The sequence below is a fragment of the Talpa occidentalis genome, unplaced genomic scaffold, assembly GCF_014898055.3.
Source record: "Talpa occidentalis isolate TD23 unplaced genomic scaffold, MPIMG_talOcc4v2.1 talOcc4.5, whole genome shotgun sequence".
In the NCBI taxonomy this organism is placed as follows: Eukaryota; Metazoa; Chordata; class Mammalia; order Eulipotyphla; family Talpidae; genus Talpa; species Talpa occidentalis.
The window spans coordinates 59,586,064-59,606,861 of record NW_023604861.1 but is presented as its reverse complement, the minus strand read 5'-3'; the positions used below and the strand labels follow the sequence as shown (position 1 = coordinate 59,606,861).

The following is a 20,798-nucleotide window of genomic DNA, read 5'->3' as shown; positions in this document are numbered from 1 at the left end:
TGTGGCTTTTGTCCTTTGTTCTATTAATGTGGCTTATTGCATTGATTTATATATTGAACTAATCTTGTATTCCAGGAACAAATCTCTCTTGGTCACAGTATCTAATTCCTTTTTATATGTTGCTGAATTCACTTTGCTACTAGCTTGCTGAAGATATGTGTGTCTACATTCCTAAGGGATACTCATTGGCAGTTTTCTTGTGATGCATTTCTCTGGTTTTGATAATAGGATAATACTGACTTCCAGAAGGAGCTGAAAGGTGCTCCCACTTTTGTTTTTAGAAAAGGTTGTTAATTCTTCTTTAAACATATGGTCAGAATTCAGGAGTGAAGTTTTCTAGTCGTGGGCTTTTCTCTGTGGTAAGTTTTATGATTGAGATTCCATTTCTTTACCTGTTACAGGTCTATTCAGATTTTAAATTTCCTCCTGAGTCAGTTTCAGTGGTTTGTGTACAGCAGTTTCTCCAGTTCATCTAGATTGTATAATTTCCTGGCATATGTTCACAGTATTTCCTTATTATCTGTTCTGTTTCTGCAAAGTAATTAGAGTCTTCTCTCTCTCCCCACCCCCTTTCTTTCTTGTCTGTCTATCTAAGCTAAAGGCTGTCAATTTTCTTGACATTTTCAAAGAAACAACCTTTGTTTTTATTTATTTAATGTTTTTCTATGCTGTATTTCATTTATGAACTCCCTAATTGTTATTATCTTCCTTCCTTCTGCTTGCTTTAAGTTTAGTTTGTGCTTCTTTTTAAAATGTACTTTAAGCTATAAATTTTCCTGTGCACTGCTTTACTTCATTCAATAGGTTTTGATAATGCTGTGTTTTCATTTCCTTTTCATCTCAAAGTATATTCTAATTTTCTTTGACCCATTGGTTATTTAGCAATGTGTTATTTAATTTCCATATTATTTGTAAATTTTCCAAGTTTCTTGTTGTTATTGATTTCTAAACCTATTCCACTGTGGTTAGAGAAGACATTTAGTATAAATATTTTTTAACATATTTTAAAATATTTTTATCATGACTTCTATTATAGCCTAACACACCACATGATCTACCCTGGAGAATGGTCTATGTGAACCTGAGAAGGTGTTCTGCTATTGTGAATGGAGTATTCTACAGATACCTGTTCTATAACCAAAACAATTTTGAAATGGTAGGACAAAGTTAGAAGCTTTACAACTAATAAAATCAGGAAGGAAATCGAAAAATTTTTGCATGAGCAAGTTTGGGGTAAATACTCCACAAAGTATGAACTATCAAAGAAAAATTGATAAATTGAACTGTGAACATTAAAAACTTTTGTTTTTCAAAAGACATTGCTAAGAAAAAGAAAGGTAACTGACAGATTGAGAAAAAACATTTGTAGTTATGTCTTTTATAATGAAAAATTCAATTTAATAATAAGAAATTAACACAATTTTTAACATGGGCAAGAGTTAAACAGATATATGCACAAAGATACCTGCTTAGTCTATCATATACATGTAAGAAAATACATGTAAGAAAATGCAAATTAAGACCATAGTAAGATAACACTAGATACCAAAATGACAAAATTTAAGACTGACAATACAAAGTACTGGTAAAGTATAGAGTAACAGGAACTTACATACAGATGATGAGGATATCAAATACTATAATCACTTTGGAAAACAGCTTTAACATTTCTTAAAAAGTTATATACGTACATATCATATAACCCGTATAACCCAGCCATGTTATTCTCAGGTTATCCAAGAGAAGATTGCGCATGTGCACGTGCACACACATACACACACACACTTGTAAACAAGTATCATATAGCAGTTACTCAAAATTGGGTAAGATGCAAGAATTCAAATGTCCAATAACAGGTGAATGGATAAACAAATTGCAATACACGATACAATGGAATGTGAGTCAGCAATTAAAGAATAAACTCCAAATAAAACAATATTGCTATATTAAGAAAAAAGACAAAATTGTATGTACATTTATATGAAATTGTGGAAAAGGTAATGGCAGAAGGCATATTATTGTCTTGGGCAAGAGGAAATGGGAGTCCTGACTGCAAAAGAACATGGGGGAATTTTAAGAGGAGACAGATATTTTCTCTATCTTGATTGATGCAGCATTCATTTGTCAAAACTCATCAAGCTAAACACTTAAATGGTTAAATGCACCTCAACAAAGTTTATTAAAAATAGTTGTAACAGAAAGAAAGGTGGCAAGTGAGATTGACACGTTTAATTTTTTTCTTTCAATTTATATTACCAAATAGGAGTATTACGTCCATTTCACAACAAGTTCATTATCCTACTGCAAAACACACAAATTACTTAAAAGTCTTTCCAAGTTACTTTGCCTCAAAGGTTAATTCTCTATAATATAGAATTATCAATAATATTCTAATTGGTTCTCCAATTAATATTATATTATGCACTGGACTGGTGGGACTTATCACCACTGTGGCAGTTGATAAATAAGTCTTGTAACTCACAAAATTTGTAATCAGTCAATAACTAACTCGTGAGTGTTATAAAGTTTACATGACACATTTAATGCAATACTTGTTTATTTTATGTAATTTTATTTATAGTAATAGTCAGATACATATTACTAAAGTCTACTAGGGAGAAGAGCTGCAGAAGATGAGAAAGGTACTGAGTCATTTCTGTAGATCCCTACAACAACCCAAAGGCAACAGGTATCTCCTATTTCACTAAAAAAAAGTTCATATCTTTATTTTTTTAAGATTTATTTTATTTATTTATGCATATAAGATCTGGAGTGTAGGCCAGAGGTATGGGGTGGGGGTGAGTGGACCCACCAGAGACAGAGTTGGGGAGCAGAACAGGCAGAATGACTGAAATAGTGCTGAGGGGAGCAGTGGGAAAGACAGGAGAGGTCTGCTGTACCATGTTGGTCAGCTCCCTGACCAGGTTCGAACCTGTGCTGCAGTGACTGCTGGCAGCCCCACAGTGCTGAGATTCAATCCCCCGCGCCACCAGGGAGGCCCTGTATATGTCTTTGTGTCTGTGACACCAAAACTATCCTTTTCCTAGAGTCACTTTAGCCCCATTCACTGACAAAAGAAATATGGGCTCTACTTTCTCCTCTTTGATATCCTGTAGGGGTGGAGGAGAGAGTATTTCAAGCCACATTAGTCCCAATAATTTATATTCTGAATTCACTACGCATCAGAAGTTACCACTAGGGCACTCTTAAAACCTCCAAGCCAGCATATTTGGCTGACTAGTGTCTTCTGGGTTATAAATTCAGAACTTTTATGTTTCCTTCTCTCTTTCCTGTTTCTTTGAACCTCCTTTCAAGGTTGTCCCCACCCTAATCAAATTTTCTCAACCTCTGTCCCTCCTCTCAAGTACCTGTCCTGCTATGAAGAGTATACATGAATTTCTCAGAAATAGGTCCAGTACATTATATATGCTTACCAAGGGGAAAGCATATAGAGAGATATTTTGGTCACATTATATTTAAAGTTTAGGCATGACCACAATGTATATCCTCAGTGCCATCATGTTTACACAAACAAAATCTTAGAATGAAAGAAGAAAACCAGGCTGGATCCCCTAATGACTCCACAGGGTCATTGTCTAAGATATTAGAAAACAGTGGTGGTAACTAAAGCGACTTATTCAGAATGCATTCTTATTATGATTGATTTACCTATTCTTGACAAAAGCTAAACAATATAGAAAAGATGATATTACTAAGAAAGAAATGAAGTAACTGAAATAATGTTTCCAAATTCTATCTCATTGTGCATGGCACATACAGAAAAGATTTGTACAGCACTAAGATGAAAACAGACTTTAAGGACTCCACCACCTAGGTCTCCAGTTGCCCACAGCCAGACAGCATCCCAGAAAGAAAATACTGATCTAACATATTCTCATGCTAATGTTCTGGGTGACTGCAACAAAGTTGAGGGTTCATCCATACACTGTCCTAAGTTAGCTTAAGAAAAAAATTTCTGCTATTTTAGCCTACACCTGTTCAAACCCTAAGATATTCAAGGTCTAGTTTGTGTCATTTTCTTCAATGATGAAGCTCTTAAGGCTGGAATTCACCTGTCCCTCCTCTACGTTCCCAAACCATTTTCACTCTTATTAAGTGATCACATTTTATTTCAATGTTATTTGTAGTATGTTATTTACCCTACAAGAGTAAATGTCCCTTGAAGGCAGGGCTCTTGTTTCATTCATTTTTATTTCTCTCTGCTCCACAACAACAAAAAGAAGCCTTGCAGAATCAATGTTAAATCTGAACTAGGGTTGAATCAAATTCATAACAATGCTATCTGCGCTAAACCATCATCTAAAGCCCATGTTCACAACAGAGTTGAGTAGCTGTGACATAAACAGTACAATGCTCGAAGCCGAAAATATTTACATTTTTAAAAAATAATATGACCCTATACAGAAAAATATTATTAACTTCAGTTCTAAATGGCAAAATATACCAAAAAACAGTCTCAAAAATTTTTCCTGCCTTTGGACCCCAACACTATTGCTATTTATTAGTCAGGTCATCCATTTCTGAGGTGCTGAGTGTTTTCTAACTGTTGCTCCGTAGCGCTTTTTCTCACCCTCACCAATCCATCTCCTATGGTGCAAGCAAAGCAACAATTCTAAATACATACAATATTTTCCAAAATTTTCCCCACAGGAGAGGTTATTCATGAGCTAGCCCTGCTATATTGTACTCTCCAATTCTCCAACTACTCCACCTGAAAGAAATACTGAATTACTGTAGTAATATGTTCTGGGGAGAATATATCCTACTGTCTTTTCCAGGTACATCCCAAAAGAGATAAGCCACATTTTCCTGGTTTCAGGTTAAGAATATAATCTCCATGAAGCATTCCCTGATTTGCCCAGGCTGAGTCTTGCTCTGTATCCACTATAAGCTCACATATTTCCATTGTAATATTTCTTTGCTTTTACATCATTTCCATAGATTACATGTTCCATGGCCAGGGACTTTCAGGCAGAGTAGAAAAACAATAAAAGGCACAGTTTTAAAGTCAGAAATATAAAGCTGAATGCCAGTTCTGTGTCCTTCTAGTTATATGTTCTGTTTTCATCTCATAACGGCAACTTTGTGAGACTTAAGATTATTCCTATAAGCAGAGCACCCTGCACATAGTTAGTATTTAACAATTACTGGTTATCAGTATTTTCTTTGTTTTACTTCTCACCCTTAGTTCAGAATCCAAATAACTGAAGGAATCTAATTCTGTACACACTATTTTCAGTTACATACTGGACATTTCCATCTAAGCATTTGGATCCCCAAACTCATCATCTTTACTCCCAAACTGTTTGAATTAGAGCAAAGTAACCAATTTGTTAAGTTACCCAAGACCTTCCTGGTTTGAACACTGACAGTCCTGTTTCCTGAGAAAACCCACTTAGGCAAACCTTGTAAGCAATAAAAAACATGTAAATTCAAGAAACAAGGGGATGGTGGAGACAATTTATTGGACAAATACAGAACAATTCTCAGGACCAAAGAAAAACCTGAACAATCAGATGTATGAAAACCTAAGAATGAAAGCAATTCTGTTGATCTAGACAGCAGGAATTAATAGGAGATTTCTTCACAGTACTTTTGCCAGGATAAATCACTTAGGTTCCAGTAGCAGCTCACTTAAGATTTAAATGGCAGGGGCAGTATTTGATTGGCCTAATTTGTATTTTCCAGGAAATGTGAGACATCTTAAATAACCAAAGGAGACAGAAGCACCTAAATCAAAAACCCCAACACTATCCAATGGTAAAGGAGTCTCTTCCAAAGGCCAAATCAGAATGCCATTTCTAAAAGGAGAAATGGATATATGACCCTATCAACTGTTACTTGAACATACCAACCTTTTAAGGCCCCATGTTATTCATATTACTGTATTTTCCTATCTTAGCTAATTCCTACTCATCATTCAAGTGTGAACATCCGTGTAATCTTAATTTCTCCAGATACAGTCACTCCCTTTTTCCATACTCTCATAGACCTTTGCAGATTATATACCTGTATCACAGAACATATGCTGCACACTAATATATGCTTAGGTAGCAGTCTCGCCCACTAAAATGAACTTTCCTGGAGGAAGGATACTATTCATACTTATAATATCTGGCATTAACAATGACTGCCTGGCATCTAGCAAATGCTAAATAAATGTTCAGTAAATATCTTCTCCAAGTCATTAGTATATATGAAGCATCATATCAAAAGGGAAGCAGAGCAGCTAGTACAGGTAAACAACAGCTATCAAAGTTTTGACAGTTATCAAAGAGAAGGTGACAAAGAGCAAAGGATAACAAACAAAAAAAAATATGAAGAGCAAACACTCCACAAGCACAAAAATTCTGAAAACCTAAGTACCTGAAGACATCACTTATAGAAAAGCAAAAAATACCCATATGCATAGTGGTCATCCTTAAGAACAAAATAATTACACTCATTTAAGAATGCAGAGAAATGTAGGAACATTTTTAGAAAAATTAGCATTTCAAAATTTTCACAAATTGGTATATAAAGTTACAACCCAGAAAACCCTACCATTTGAACGATTAATTCCAAGTAAATACAGTAACAATTTTACAGTATTTTGGCTATTGATATTGGTATCCTAGGTAGTGACAAAATTTTCTTACTAGCAACACTACCAAAGTATAACTATATCCTCCTTACATTTTAATATTCCTTTATCTTCAAAGTAAAGGAAGAGAGACTTGAAAGTGACAATATAGTCAAATCTTATGCTAAAAAAGTCACATATAGGAGTGGTATCACTTATGGAAAGAAAATGCCACTGGCTATTAAGTTAGATTTTTGTAAACTCCTTTACTAGATATCAGAAAGTCAGGTTACTTTATATCATTTTAAATGTTATCCTGTCTATATCACATCCCATCCAAATAACTAAAATTAATTTCATTATATATAGTAACTTTTGACTTTAAAGTTTCAAAGTAGGGGCCTCCCTGGTGGCCCAAGGGGTTCAGCACAGCACAATGAAGCTATCAGCAACCTCTGCATCAAGAGTTCAATTCCCCGGCCAGCCAGGGAGCAACCCACATGGTACAGCAGACCTCTCCTGTCTTGCCCGCTGCTCCTCTCAGTAGTGTATTTCTGTAGATCTGCCTGTTCTGCTCCCTACTCTGTCTCTGGTGAATCGTCTGGCCTGTACCCCAGTACGTGTATGCATAAATAAATATATCTTAAAAAAAAAAAAAATGAAGTCTCTGGGCCTCCCTGGTGGCGCAGCGAGTTGAGCACCGCACTGTGAAGCTGTCCACAGCCTCTGCAATGAGGGTTTGATCCCAGCCCACAGGGAGAAGCCCACATGACGTGGCAGACCTCTCCTGTCTCACCTGCTGCTCCCCTCAGCAGTGTCTTCTGTTCATCTGCCTGTTCCGTTCCCCGCTCTGTCTCTGGTGGATCTTCTCACCCTCCCGTGCCTCTGACCTGTACCCCAGTTCTTGTATAAATAAATAAATCTTCAAAAAAAATTAAGTCTCAAAGTAAAAAATAAATTGCTTATTCTTTATCATCTGAACTGCTAATCAATTTTAGCACCACTATTGAAATATATTCTGAAGTACAGAGCATCACCAATTGAAGTATTTTTTTAAAATGCTTGAATTGAAGCTAAGTCCTTAAAAATAACCTCTAATTTACAGAAAATAAAGATGATAGATCAGAAATAGGAAGAACAAGAAATACCACAAAGAAAAAGACAAATTCTGTACTTAGAACATTCTATTGGGCTGTAGATAGCTGGCTATTCTCAACCTCAGAAACAATTTCATGTGGTTTAACTTAATGTAAGAAAATTGACCTGATATTTTCAACCAATTAATGGAACTGTAAAAATAGTGAGGAACAATAACTAAAAAGTGGTAGCAACCCAAGTATCCATCTTGGATGAATGGATAAACAAAATGTGGTGTACACACACACACACACACACACACACACACACACACACACAGGAATATTATGTAGCCATAAAAAGGAAGGATATTTGAACATATGCTACAATTGTGTGAGCTCTGAAAACCTATGCTAAGTGTCATAAACCAGTCACAACAGGAGAAATTTTTTAGAATTCTACTAATGTGAGGTTCCTAGATTAGTGAAATTCATAAAGTTCTGGAGATGAACAGTGGTAATAGTTACACAAACAACGTAAAGTACTTTATGTCACTGGTCACTGAACACTTAAAATAGTTAAAATGGCAAATATTACTTTATGTATATTTAACCACAAAAAAAAAAAATGGCAGGAGGAGTCTGTTCTAAATTAAAGACTTAGGAGACATAACTAAATGTGATCAGTTCTTGTTTAATCATGGTTCTAATAAACCAAATGCAAAATAAAAAAAAATTAAAGGACAAACAGGGAAATTTAAATATGGATGGAATTAGATGACATAAGTAATAATTATGGGGCATCCCTGGTGGCACAGGGGGTTGGGTCTCAGCACTAATGAGCTGTCGGCAGCCAATGCAGCACAGGTTTTCAATCCCGGGTCAGGGAGCTAGCCCACATGGTGCAACAGACCTCTCCTGTCTTGTCCGCGATCCGCCTGTTCTACTCCCCACTCTGTCTCTGGTGAATCCTCTTCACACACACCCCACCCCCTGCATCTCTGGCCCACATCCCAGCATAAATGGATAAAGGTGGTATTTATGTACAATCTCATTTTTTGGAGAAGGAGAAATAAGTACTCAGGAATGTCATGTTTATTGTATATAGATGAACAAAAGATGAAGCAAAGATAACAAATTGTTACTTATTATATTTAAGTGATGTGCATATAGGATTGATTATATTATGCTCTCTTCTGTATATATTAAAACATTTTTATAATTTAAAAATTGTATCACTATGCATGTGTCTTGATTTCCCAGTACTTAACCTATTTAGCATTTTTTAAAAGTTTGATTTGGGAAGGCTTGATCTGGGGAACAGTTAAAAAAAAAAGGCACTAAAAAATGAAGTTTCAGATACTGTACCAAGAAAGAGGTAGGCAATGGAGATATGTAGTCCATGCCCTCAAAAAGCTCATAATTTAGTAGGAGAAAGAAAGAAATCATTAATAAAATATAACTACAATGAAAATGATATACTCAGAGTTCTTCCAGGAGGGAAGAAAAGTACCTAACTATAAATCTGGGAGGATGAGAGGGATTCAGAAAGATTTCTCAAAAGAGCTAAAGCCAGAGTTGAGTATTTAAGAGGAACAGGAATCAGCCTGGCAACAGGAGGCTGCGAAGGATATTCCAGTCAGCAAAATAGCCCTGAGAATAGAAATAGCATTGGCAAGCAAGGGAGGGAGAGATTCCAGATTATGTATAAGCATATAAGAAGTTCAATTTTGCTACAGCTTAAAGGGACAGTGGAGGGAGTAGGTGGATGGGGAGGGAAGAGGCTCAACCTGGAGAAATAATTAGGTACCAGGCTCACTGAAAAAAATCTTATGAACTAAATAAAGGAAGAACATCATTTTGGAGGCAACTTTTAAACTGCTAGGTGACAGTAAAAAGGCCAATAGTAGGTTGGAAACATACAGAGGCAGGGTCAAAATCCAAAGACAGCACAGATTCAAACTACATGAGTGGCATCTGTCTGAATATGAAGATGAGGAAGGAGTCCAAGGAGCCTCTCAAGTTTCAAATTCAGGTCACAGTGAGAATGACCTTGCCATAAACAGAAAAAAGAAAAACAAAGGCAGAACATGGCTTTAAACACTTTGAGCTTAAGAAACTTATGTGATGCCCATGTAATTAATTTCCAGTAGATTATTTAAATGGATTTAAGTCCCCCACAATGAAATGATGATTATAACTGTAGGCTATTAATAAGGGCAAGTAAAACTATAGCAGAAGTCATGGCCAGAAACCCAAGACATGTCTATACTCAATCAGTAGGAAGAAGAGTTAGCCAAGTCAACTGAAAAGGAGTAATCAATGAAGAACTAGGAGAGACTATGTGCCTTCTCTGTGAATTACAGAAAAGATTATAACCTATCTGTTACATGACAGGTAAGTTCCTGAAAAACTTCACGCTCTGCAAAATTGGGAAAAGGAAAATACATCAAGATGGATGTGGGAAAAGGGATCTTTAAGAACATATGGTGGTGGGGCCTCCCCGGTGGCGCAGCGGTTGAGCGCTGGGTTGCGAAGCTGCCCGCAGTCTTTGCAGAGCCGGTTCAATCCCCGGCTGCTCCCCGGCCACCAGAGGAGGGTCCCACATGGCGCTCTAGACCTCTCCTGCCGTCCGCTGCTCCCCTCAGCAGTGTACTTCTGTCCTTCTGCCTGTTCTGCATCCTGCTCTGACTCTGGTGAATTCTCTTACCCTCCCGCGCTTCTGACTGTACCCAGTGCTTGTATAAATAAATAAATAAATCTTAAAAAAAAAAAAAAAAAATTTAAAAAAAAAAAAAAAAAAAAAGAACATATGGTGGGCCTCCCTGGTGGAGCAGGCGGTTGGTCGCGGCGCTGTGAAGCTTTCCGCAGCCTCTGCAGCACGGTTCGATCCTGGCCAGCCAGGGAGATTCCCACATGGCGCAGCAGACCTCTCCTGTCTCGCCCGCTGCTCCCCTCAGCAGTGTATTTCAGTCAGTCTGCCTGTTCTGTTCCCCACTCTGTCTCCGGTGAATCCTCTCACCCTCCCACACATCTGGCCTGTACCCCGGTTCTTGTATAAACAAATAAATCTTTAAAATATATATATATATGGTTACATGGAATTAAGAGGTAGAATACGGGTGAATGCATAAGTGCATACTCCTGGACTTACTGTATTTAACTATGTTTCTGTATTTCAATGTGTTCTGTTCAACTGTTGTTACTTGGGAGTGCTAACCAGCTAATGTACTGTTAAAAATCAAACAGGAACCAACAGAAATTTTGCATTAACAAACATCATGTATGAGTTAGTTGCTACAAAAATATATTACAGAAGAACAGAATGTTAAAGGAGGGTGAGGCAACAGTATCAATGCCATGGAATCAACAGCAAAAGAAATTAATAATATCTATGTTGTACCTTTCACTCCCAAAAGAAGAATGTTTTCAAATATACCTAGTCTCTCTTTTCTAAGAGTATTTATTGGTATTAAATTTTACATACTGGTCAGTAAATGACAAATCACAGCCTAAAGCACTACCCTCAGAGGACTTCTTGACAGAGCCCACATAATTTAACAGCTCTACACAAAAGAATTAGTGGTACATCACAATTTATTCCAAAGAGGTAAAGGAAAATTCACTTACAAAAGCACTAGAGAGGAAAAGGATAGAGTGTGATAGTACTAAGTATGTTATTAGTAAAGAAAGATCTTACAGAGAACTTAAAGGTACTTTGTTTAACTAGAATGTCATAGTGTACAGAATTGTAATCCTATTTTCCAAAGATGTACAAAGGAGTCTGAGTGAAGAGTCTGCCAGAGAGTCCCACTAAACAAATAGCAAAAGGTATACAAAATAGCATGTACATGTCATGGAGAGAATATCATACTGATTATTCCACCATCTCAGGTACCTGATCATGGTTGACATTAAAGAGCTATAAAGAAAAGTTGTAGATGAGGTAGAAAAGGGAGGGCCTTTATGGAATTATTTGTGGAACTTTAAGGACATTTAAATTCATCCCAAAGGCAATGGGAAGATTCTTACCAAAGAAGTTAACACAAAAAGATTTCAGAATCATTAATTCAAAAGGGCCCCTGCACCCCTATGTTTATAGCAGCACTATTTACAATAGCTAAGCTATGGAAACAACCCAAATGTCCAAAAATAGATGACTGGATCAAGAAGATGTGGTTCATATACACAATGGAATATTACTCAGCAATCAAAAAAGATAAAACTCATGCAATTTGCAGCAACATGGATGGAGATAGAAGGGATCATGCTCAGTGAAATAAGCCAGAAAGAAAAAGAAAAATACCGGATGGTCTCACTCATAGGAGGAATTTAGAAAACCTAAATAAGGGACCAGGAAAAAGACTAATTATAATAAAGTAAAAATCAAAATCAACAAGCAACTATAAACCACAGACACACTATGGGCCGGGGTGGGGTGGGGGGTAGTGGGACCAAAACAAGGGGGGTGGGAATTGTATGGGGACTATAACCATGATGAAAATGCATACATTCTGCAAAAATGAAAAATGATGTAAAAAATATATAAAATTAAAAAAAAAAGATTTCAGAAGATTACTCCAGAAGATAAACCACAGAGGAAAGATACTGGAGTCAGGAATGCAGGTCATTATCATATGTGTACAGGTAAGAATGACAGGGTCTTAGACTACAGCAGTGGTAGTAAGTACCTTTGATAACAAGAGTAAAAATAAAAAATATCAGGGCTCTTCAGATAACTCAAAAGTGAATTAAGGGAAGAAAAGGGAGCTGAGGATATGTTTTAAGTGAACAACTGGTAGTACCACTTACCAAAAGATGTTCCTGATAGAGGGCATTAGCACAAACTGAATTTTCAGATGAGACAATACATGTTATCCCAGGTATCAGAAAACTAAAGCATCACATTTAAGCATTAAACAACAGGTTATGGGTTATTACTTTTCAGTGAAATCAACTAACTTGCTCATTACTACTAAGGAAACATTGCAAAAGTAAAAAGAGAGGGAAAAGGCAAACAGATCAAATGATAAATAGGATGTAAAACATTTTTATTAAGTAAGGTCTTTAAACATTGAGTAAGAATTTCTGTGGTAGGGCCTCCTGGTGGCACAGGGTTAAAGACAGCTATTAAGCTATCGCCAGCCACTGTAGCATGAGTTTGATCCCAGGCCAGGGAGCTGACCCACATGGCGCAGCAGACCTCTCCTGCCTCACCTGTTGCTCCCCTCAGCAGTGTATTTCAGTAGATCTGCCTGTTCTACTCCCCACTCTCTGGTGAATCCTCTCACTGGCCCCTGCCCCCCCGCATCTCTGGCTTACACCCCAGTTCTTGTACATATAAATAAATAAATCTTTTTGAAAAAAAATTTTTGTGGTATAGTTATCTTAAACATTTTCCCTATTTTTAAACTTTCAGATAAGCTTCATACATGTCAAGTCCTAGGCTCTACTCAGTGAAAGTGGTATAGCACAGTCAGCAAGAGTTACACTGCTGGGCCTCCCCAGTGGCGCAGCGGTTGAGCGCTGGGTTGCAAAGCTGCCCGCAGCCTCTGCGGCGCCAGTTCGATCCCCGGCTGCTTCCCGGCCACCAGAGGAGGGTCCCACATGGCGCGCAGACCTCTCCTGCCGCCCGCTGCTCCCCTCAGCAGTGTACTTCAGTCCTTCTGCCTGTTCTGCTCCCCGCTCTGGCTCTGGTGGATTCTCTCACCCTCCCGCGCTTCTGACTGTACCCAGTGCTTATATAAACAAAACAAACAAATAAATAAATAAAAAAAAAAAAAAAGACTGTCAAAAAAAAAAAAAAAAAAAAAAAAGAGTTACACTGCTTTGCTGTAAGTCCAGGCTCTGCCACTTCTACCCTACGACTTAGGGCTAGTTACTTAAGAATTGTACATCTCAAGTTTCCTCTGCCATAAATGGGGATAATAATAGTACCGACTTCATAGGACTGCAGGAAGACAAACAACCCATATAAAATACTAAGTAAGTAAAGGTACATTGCAAACAATAAATGTTAAGATTTTTAGATTATCATAAGTTTTTGTTACTGAGGAAAATGTTACCTCCAGGTGTACAGGAGCAAGAAAAAGAAAAGTTTACCTGGACTGCAGTAACCCAAGTATCTGACTTATAAGTATTCCTTACATGGAACATTTTTATTTTGTGCACTTTTCTGTAAGTACACTTGAAAATTTTTAAATTTTTTTTAAAAAGAAAATAAGCCTAAGATGCAATATATGCACCTTTACATGCAAGGGCCTGGTATAAAATTCAGGCCAAATAAGAGTGATTAAGCGTTTCCTTTTCACCACGTATTTCCTAGCTTTAACCACAAAATCGATTCCCCTGTCCAAGCTCCAAACTACTATAAAGCTCGGGACAACCTCTACCCCCTTTCTCTTCAGTTCACTTTACACAGGGGAAGTAGAAAGGGGTAGGGTAGGAAGGGGAAGGAGCAGGAGGATCAAATCCTCATTCCATGTGATGACTACCTCCAGTCTCAATGTCTCTATTTTTTGGAAAATTCCTCCTTGTAGAAGAAGGTTTCCTCTACAGAATAACAGTGCAGAATAACAGTGCTATTCCTTCAGAATTACTTCTATCAATGTATATTACTGCCAGTCACCTTTTTCCATTGTTCAAATCAGGTTACACCTTCTAACTCTTCTCTGGAATAAATTCCTTCAGATCTCCCTATTAAGTTTTCAAGCAACAATTTGTCACAGACATTCTCAAGATTACCACTGGTCATCTGGAAGGCTCATCTCTTCACTCTCTCTTTTTTTTTTTAAGATTTATTTCTTCATACATACAAGAACTGGGGTACAGGCCAGAGGTGCGGGGGTGGGGCGTGAGAGGACTCACAAGAGACAGAGTGAGGAACAGAACAGGCAGACTAACTGAAATACACTGCTGAGGGGAGCAGGGGGTGAGGCAGGAGAGGTCTGCTGCACCATGTGGGTGTCGCTCCTTGGCCAGGGATCGAACTCATGCTGTAGTGGCTGCAGAGAGCTTCATAGGTTGCGTCTTAACCCCTTGAGCCACCAGGGAGACCCATCTCTTCACTCTCTAATCACGATTTTTTCCCACCTGGATCTTTATTCACTAATTTCTCATGTGCCCTATTTAGGTTTAGTAAAGACTTCTTATAAAACTCCCTAACTTCTCTTCTATGATGCCATTCCTGACTGAATGACTACGAAATTATTTTCTTTCTCAACACCCTTCTCACTCATAATTCCCTGGCATAACTCTATACCTCTTTTTTTTTTTTAAAAGAAAATTCATGCATCTAATCATCTTATCTGTGTATCAGCTCGTTTATAATTTAGAACATACTTTATCTATTGCCTATGCTACATGTAAAAAAGAAAAATGACATCTCATCAAAGTTTTGAAATAGCATGATAATGTTTCTAATATAATGTAGTTTTTAATGGATAAGACTGAATTGGGTATAGTATCTAGTCTCACTTATACCTAAATCTACAATAAAGGTACTTGATCAGAATTAACTCCAGTTTCTACTTTGGTGACATCACTGGCACTCCCTTCTCTCAACAGTCTTGCTGCATTCTCTCAGTACTTTTCAGCAACTGTCCCCTCAGGTGTGGAATGCTCCTCCTTTTCCCTCTCTCTTTTCTTGTTCTTTGTCAGGCCAACTTCCCTTCATCCTTCACAATCAGTTCATTCCCATTCAACCACTAAGAATTAACCAGAACATCTCCCTTGACCACTCAGTTCCAATTTAGGATCATCTCGTGAGTTCTTAGAATATACTTACTGATATGCTGTACTGTAATTATCAGTTTGCTTTTCCATCACTCCCACTGATTTGTAAAAGCCTTGAGAGACCGGCAGAACTCTACTGTTTTTTATTCCCAAGACCTAACATTGTTAGACACCCAATAGACATTGAATGAAGGCCAATCCATACTCCATGACCATGTGCTGCCTACATAAGCACTCTGAATTTCCTCATCTACTGTCTTCCTATGAAGTAACGATCATACTAGCTCATAAAGTTCTTATAAGGATTAAATAAGGTATCACGAAACACTCAGCATCTGCTACATAGAACTACTATTTGAACGTCTGCTATTTTATGCCTTAGTTACCCTAATGTATCCTGGGAAACATGACCAATAAATACTTTGCAGGTTTAAAGACTTAGCAACCATGCTGCCGTTTTCATGCATCTGGTCATTGGTTACCTTCTTAAGATCAGCAAACATTTACTGTGTAGCTATTATGTGCAGACTCCTTACTAGGAATCAATGAGCTACCAGAACAAAATTATAGAGAAAAATGTAACAAAAAACTATACCAACATCCAAAAGAGAAAAGACTGCTAGGTTCTTCTGTACTAACAATGGGGATATTTTTTTCAAGCTACGTTAAGTTTTGCGTTATAATAGAGGTAGGTTTCAAGAGAAATTACTGATGGGAGAAATTCAAAATTAACGCCTATCATCAAGTGGACCAATAAGAGAAGGAAAGTTCCAAATTTCTCACTGCTGTTCCTAAGTTTCACGTTTACTTAGAAGTTACTTCTCACAAAAGGAAATTTAACCACAACAAGGACAAAGATAGATTAACCTTTATTTGTCTCATTCAAATGGGAATTTCAGTTTTTCATTAGATTTAATTAACATCTAATTTCATAGCTTTGAAAAATGGCCCGAGTTGTATCTATTCTACAAAACATAACGTTGAAGGATACATTTTCCCTACCTTCCCTAAAACAGAATATAATACACACTTCTTAGTCATACTTGTCCCTCAGCAAGAAGTAAAAACTGCAAACTAAATCACCCAGTTATTAGGAAGCTGTAGATTCAAAACCACTTTCCCCTAACAAATCGAGAGGTCAGAGTCCCAGTGAAGTTTGTGCATACAAACTATTACACTGCGTTTAACAGCTGCAGAGAGACCTCTAGCGCTGCCTCAGTAAGTCGAGTTTGCAAATAGTACCTGCTAATGTCACCTTAATGAGACAATGGCAACATGCTGAGTAGCAGCAAACTGAGTAACCATGATGAATATTTACAGTTTTGCAACCACTTGGAAATTCTACCAGTTTGGAACAAGATGTACATACAAAGTCTTAGGAGCCTATGTATCCAAATCATTTCGGTAAAACATGCCAAAAAAAATTAGTATCCTATGCACACCCCCACTACAAGAAAGGCTAAGAACACAGGTCCTGTGAGCGGAGGTCGGAACGTCTCTTCCAAAGCCTCAACACAATAGATAGTAAACTATTGTCCACCTTCAGCTTGCTCCAAATGCCAGCAGTAAATGAGCTTCAACAGCTCAGCACGACTGGTCCAAAGGACAGCAGTGGAACACCAGAAAATGGTCCTGGTGCATGCCACCCTCCCCCACCCACCACCCTCAAACAAGTCGGTTACCCTGCTGGTCCCCACCCCCCTCTGCGGGCCGCCACCGCCCGCCTGGGCCCGGCTCGCAGAAGGTAGGCGCGGACACTGGCAGAGCCGCGGCTCCATGTGCAGCAGCGCTGGAGGCACCGAGGGGGCCGCGCCGGGCGGGAGGCTGCACGGGCAGCGGGCGCGAGCCGCGCCGCCCTCCCAGCGCGAGGTCCACGGACCGCCGCGGCAGCATCTCCGGCCCGCGAGGCCCGGGTCGGCGGACCCCGCCTCAGCCCCTCATCCCTTCCCCGCCGACAGCAGGCCGCGCCCGCGTGACGGGGCCGAAAGCCCCGGAATTTCCCGGTCCCCGAGCCCGCAGCTCCGAAGGGTGCCGGCTGCCCGGCCGGGGTCCCGCCGCCCGCTCCGCCCAGTCCAGTCCCGGGCCGCGGCGACGGGAGGCGGCGGCCAACTCCGACCCACCGCGAGCCGGCGAGAACCAGCCCGGGGTCGGCCCCCCGCCCCTCCCCGCCGCCGCGGGCCGGCGCGGCCAGGCGGGCGGAGCGGCCGGCCCGCCCGCGGAAGCACACTCACTTCCACATCGCGGCCCTTGTTCTTAAAGCTCTTGATGCGGTGGTTCTCCAAGCCGGGGTTCTCGGCCATGGCTGCGCGCGGCTCCGGCGGCGGCTACTCCTGCGGCTGCGGCGGCGGCGAGTCTCGGCGCGGGAGGGGGAGTGGGGGAGGCGGAGGGGCAGGGGGAGGGGGAGAAGCGAGCACGTTCCGTGACGCCTCCGAGCGCGAGGTGGCAGCAGCGCCGGGGGAGGCGCGGGCTGACGGCCGGGCGGGGTGGGGCGGGAACGGCACTGAGCCGCGCGCGCCCCGGGAGCTGGGGGCACGTGACCCGCGGCGGCCACCGGCCTGGGCGCACGCCCGGGCGTTTCTGCCCGGTTGTTCTCGGGATGAGCCTCGCACCCCCAACTAGGCGTCCCCACAAGCCGTCGGGACTGCAGGTTTTGCGCCGGCAGCGGAGATGGACTGAGCTGCTTCTTACTGTACCCCAGAGGTGAAGCTGCGGGCGGAAACTACAGTTCCCAGCATGCCAGGTTTCGGCGCGGGTAATCCTTGGCTTGAGAGAACGAACGGAATGTCGGGAACCTTATGCGCGCGGCTTTCGGCGGGGTATGCTCCAAGCGCCGGGAGTGAGGCTCCGCCCCCAAAGGCGTCTGGGCGGGGGAGTGGGCGGGGTTTCGCGGAGCCGGCACCTTAAGTCCTATTAGGAGAGAGGAGGCGGGGCTTCCTGGGAGGTGCGCCTCGCTCCTCACAGCTTAGAAAATTAAAATCCCACGGACGGCTCTTGCTTTGCACACTTGCTTTTTTCGAAATAGTAGCTTTTCTCGAAATAGTAGCTAACCTCACTGGGGGTTCTCTTTCTCTGCGTTGGTCTTATAAATAGCATTTATTTCCATTTAACATGTGCCTGTGTATATGTTGTCTGATGGTATGAATTCCTTGTGTCAACACAGCGTGTGGCACGTCGTGAATACTCAATAAATACTTGTTGAGCAATTTGCTGCTCTGGCTTCTCTGCGTTTATCATCCCTCTAAGCCAGGTTATGCAACCTTTACTGCAGTAGTTCCTGCACTTCTGTGCTCCCAGCACCTCTTGTCCCATAACACATGATCTTCTCACTCTTCAGGAAGCAGGGAAACCTGGTCCACAGACCCTCCAGTCCAGCATCCCCTTAGCGTCATTGGAGGAATGATGAAGAGAAGTTTGGGTCCATAACACTAATAGTTTCTTTGTCGAACATGTGGACTGCATTTCATGATATATAATTCAGGTTTAGAATGTGTGGCAGATATTAGCAGGTATGCAATCTCGTAGTACAATTCAAATAAGATTGAAGTTATGCGAGGTTGCTAGTGTACACAAAGAAATTTTAAAAGGCAATTTTTCAAACAAATGTTTAAAAAGCTCAAGGTTCAAAGATCATGAATTCAGAAAAGTAGGGTGGTTAGGCTATATCAGAGACATTTGTTTTGTGAGTGGTGGGACCAATTGCTTGTTGCTAAACAAAAGCACATTTAATGGCTTCAACCCATTGTTGCCATGTTGGACTGTGGGCCAGTGTGGACAAGGCCCAATTTTTCTTCTTTTATTTATTTTTTGTTGTTGTTGTTGGGGTAACATTGGTTTACAATAAAGTATATGGTTCAGGGATACAGGAGCACACTGCTTCAGAAGCATATTACCACAGCACACCCACCACCAAGGCACCCACACTTCTCCACTGTAGTTCATTGGGTGCTCCACACAGTGTGCTCTCCACCTTCCTTCTACCTCTCTAGTAGCTTCAACTCTACATTCAGACTTCTAGAGTTTGTGAATGCTTTAGTTCTGTCTGACCCTTTGTTTTGTTTTTCATTATTCCTTGTATAAGTGAAACTATAGGGTACTTGTCTTTCTTCTTCTGACTTGTTTTACTTAGCACCATCCCCTGCAGTTCCATTCTTGTCACAAATGGCAAAGTTCATTTTATTTTTTTTAGCTGAATAGTATTCCATTGTGTATACATAACACATCTTCCAAAGTTACTGAGCTATGTTTGGGCACTTAGGTTGTATCCATAACTTGGCTATTGTAAGTAATGCTACACTGAACATGGGAGTGCATTTATCCCTTCATATGAGTGTCTGTGCATTCTTAAGGTAAATACATAGAAGTGGGATTGCTGAAAATATAGTAGATCTATTTTTAATATGTTGAGAAAACTCTATACTATTTTCCATAAGGGCTGAACATTCCCACCAACAGTGTACTTGGGTTCCTTTTACTTCATATCTACACCAACACTTGTTTCTGGTCTTTTTGATGTGGATCATGCTCATAGGTGTGAGATGGTATCTCATTGTGGTTTTGATTTGCATTTCCCTGATGATAAGTGAGGATGAGCATTTTTTCATGTGTCTGTTGGCCATCTGTATGTCTTCTTTGGAGAAGTGTCTAGCTTTTCTGTTGATTTTTTGGCTGGGTTATTTGTTTTCTTTTTGTTGAGATGTATTAGTTCTTCATGGGTATTGGATATAAACCCCTTTATCAGATGTATGATGTACAAATATTTCCTCCCATTCAGTAGAATGTCTTTTTGTTTTAATGATATCTTCTTTTGCTGTGATGAAGCTTTTTAGTTTGATGTATTCCAATATGTATATTCTTTGTTTCCATTGCTGTGGGAGATGAATCCACATAGACATCAATGAAACCAATATTGTGGAGTGTTTTGCCTGTTTTCTCCTATGTACTTTATGGCTTCAGAGCTTACATCCAACCTCGAATCCATTTTGGCTAAGTTTTGTATGTGGTGGGAGATAATGGTCTAGTTTCATTCTTTTGCATGTGGCTTTTCAGTTTTCCCAACACCATTTATTGAAGAGACTCCTTTCTCCAGTGTGTACACTTGGCTCCTTTGTTACAGATTTGTCTTCATTTTTATTTGTCTCCAGGTATGTTTAAATTTCTTCCTTGATTTCCTCATTAACCCAGTAGTCATTTCGTAGTATGTTGCTCAGTCTCCACATATTAGAGGTTTTTCTGACTTTATTTTTGTGATTGATTTATAGTTTGATACCGTTGTGATCAGAGAAGAGACTCGATATGATTTAAGTATTCATAAATTTATTGATACTTGTTTTGTCACCCAACATCTATATACTGGAGAAGGTTACATTACACTTAAAAAGAATGTGTATTCAGCTTTTTGGGAGTGC

At 39.9% G+C, this 20,798-nt stretch overlaps 1 protein-coding gene across 1 annotated transcript in view; it reads right to left on the bottom strand.

Moving 5' to 3' along the window:
- KPNA3 (karyopherin subunit alpha 3) overlaps positions 1-17,762 on the bottom strand; it is a 72,502-nt gene extending 54,740 nt beyond the window's left edge. The window contains exon 1 of the mRNA XM_037527279.2: positions 17,625-17,762. Within this exon, the coding sequence (XP_037383176.1) occupies positions 17,625-17,693 (69 nt within the window). The 5' untranslated portion in view covers positions 17,694-17,762. The remainder of the gene's footprint in view (positions 1-17,624) is intronic.
- Between the last annotated feature and the right edge of the window lie 3,036 nt (positions 17,763-20,798).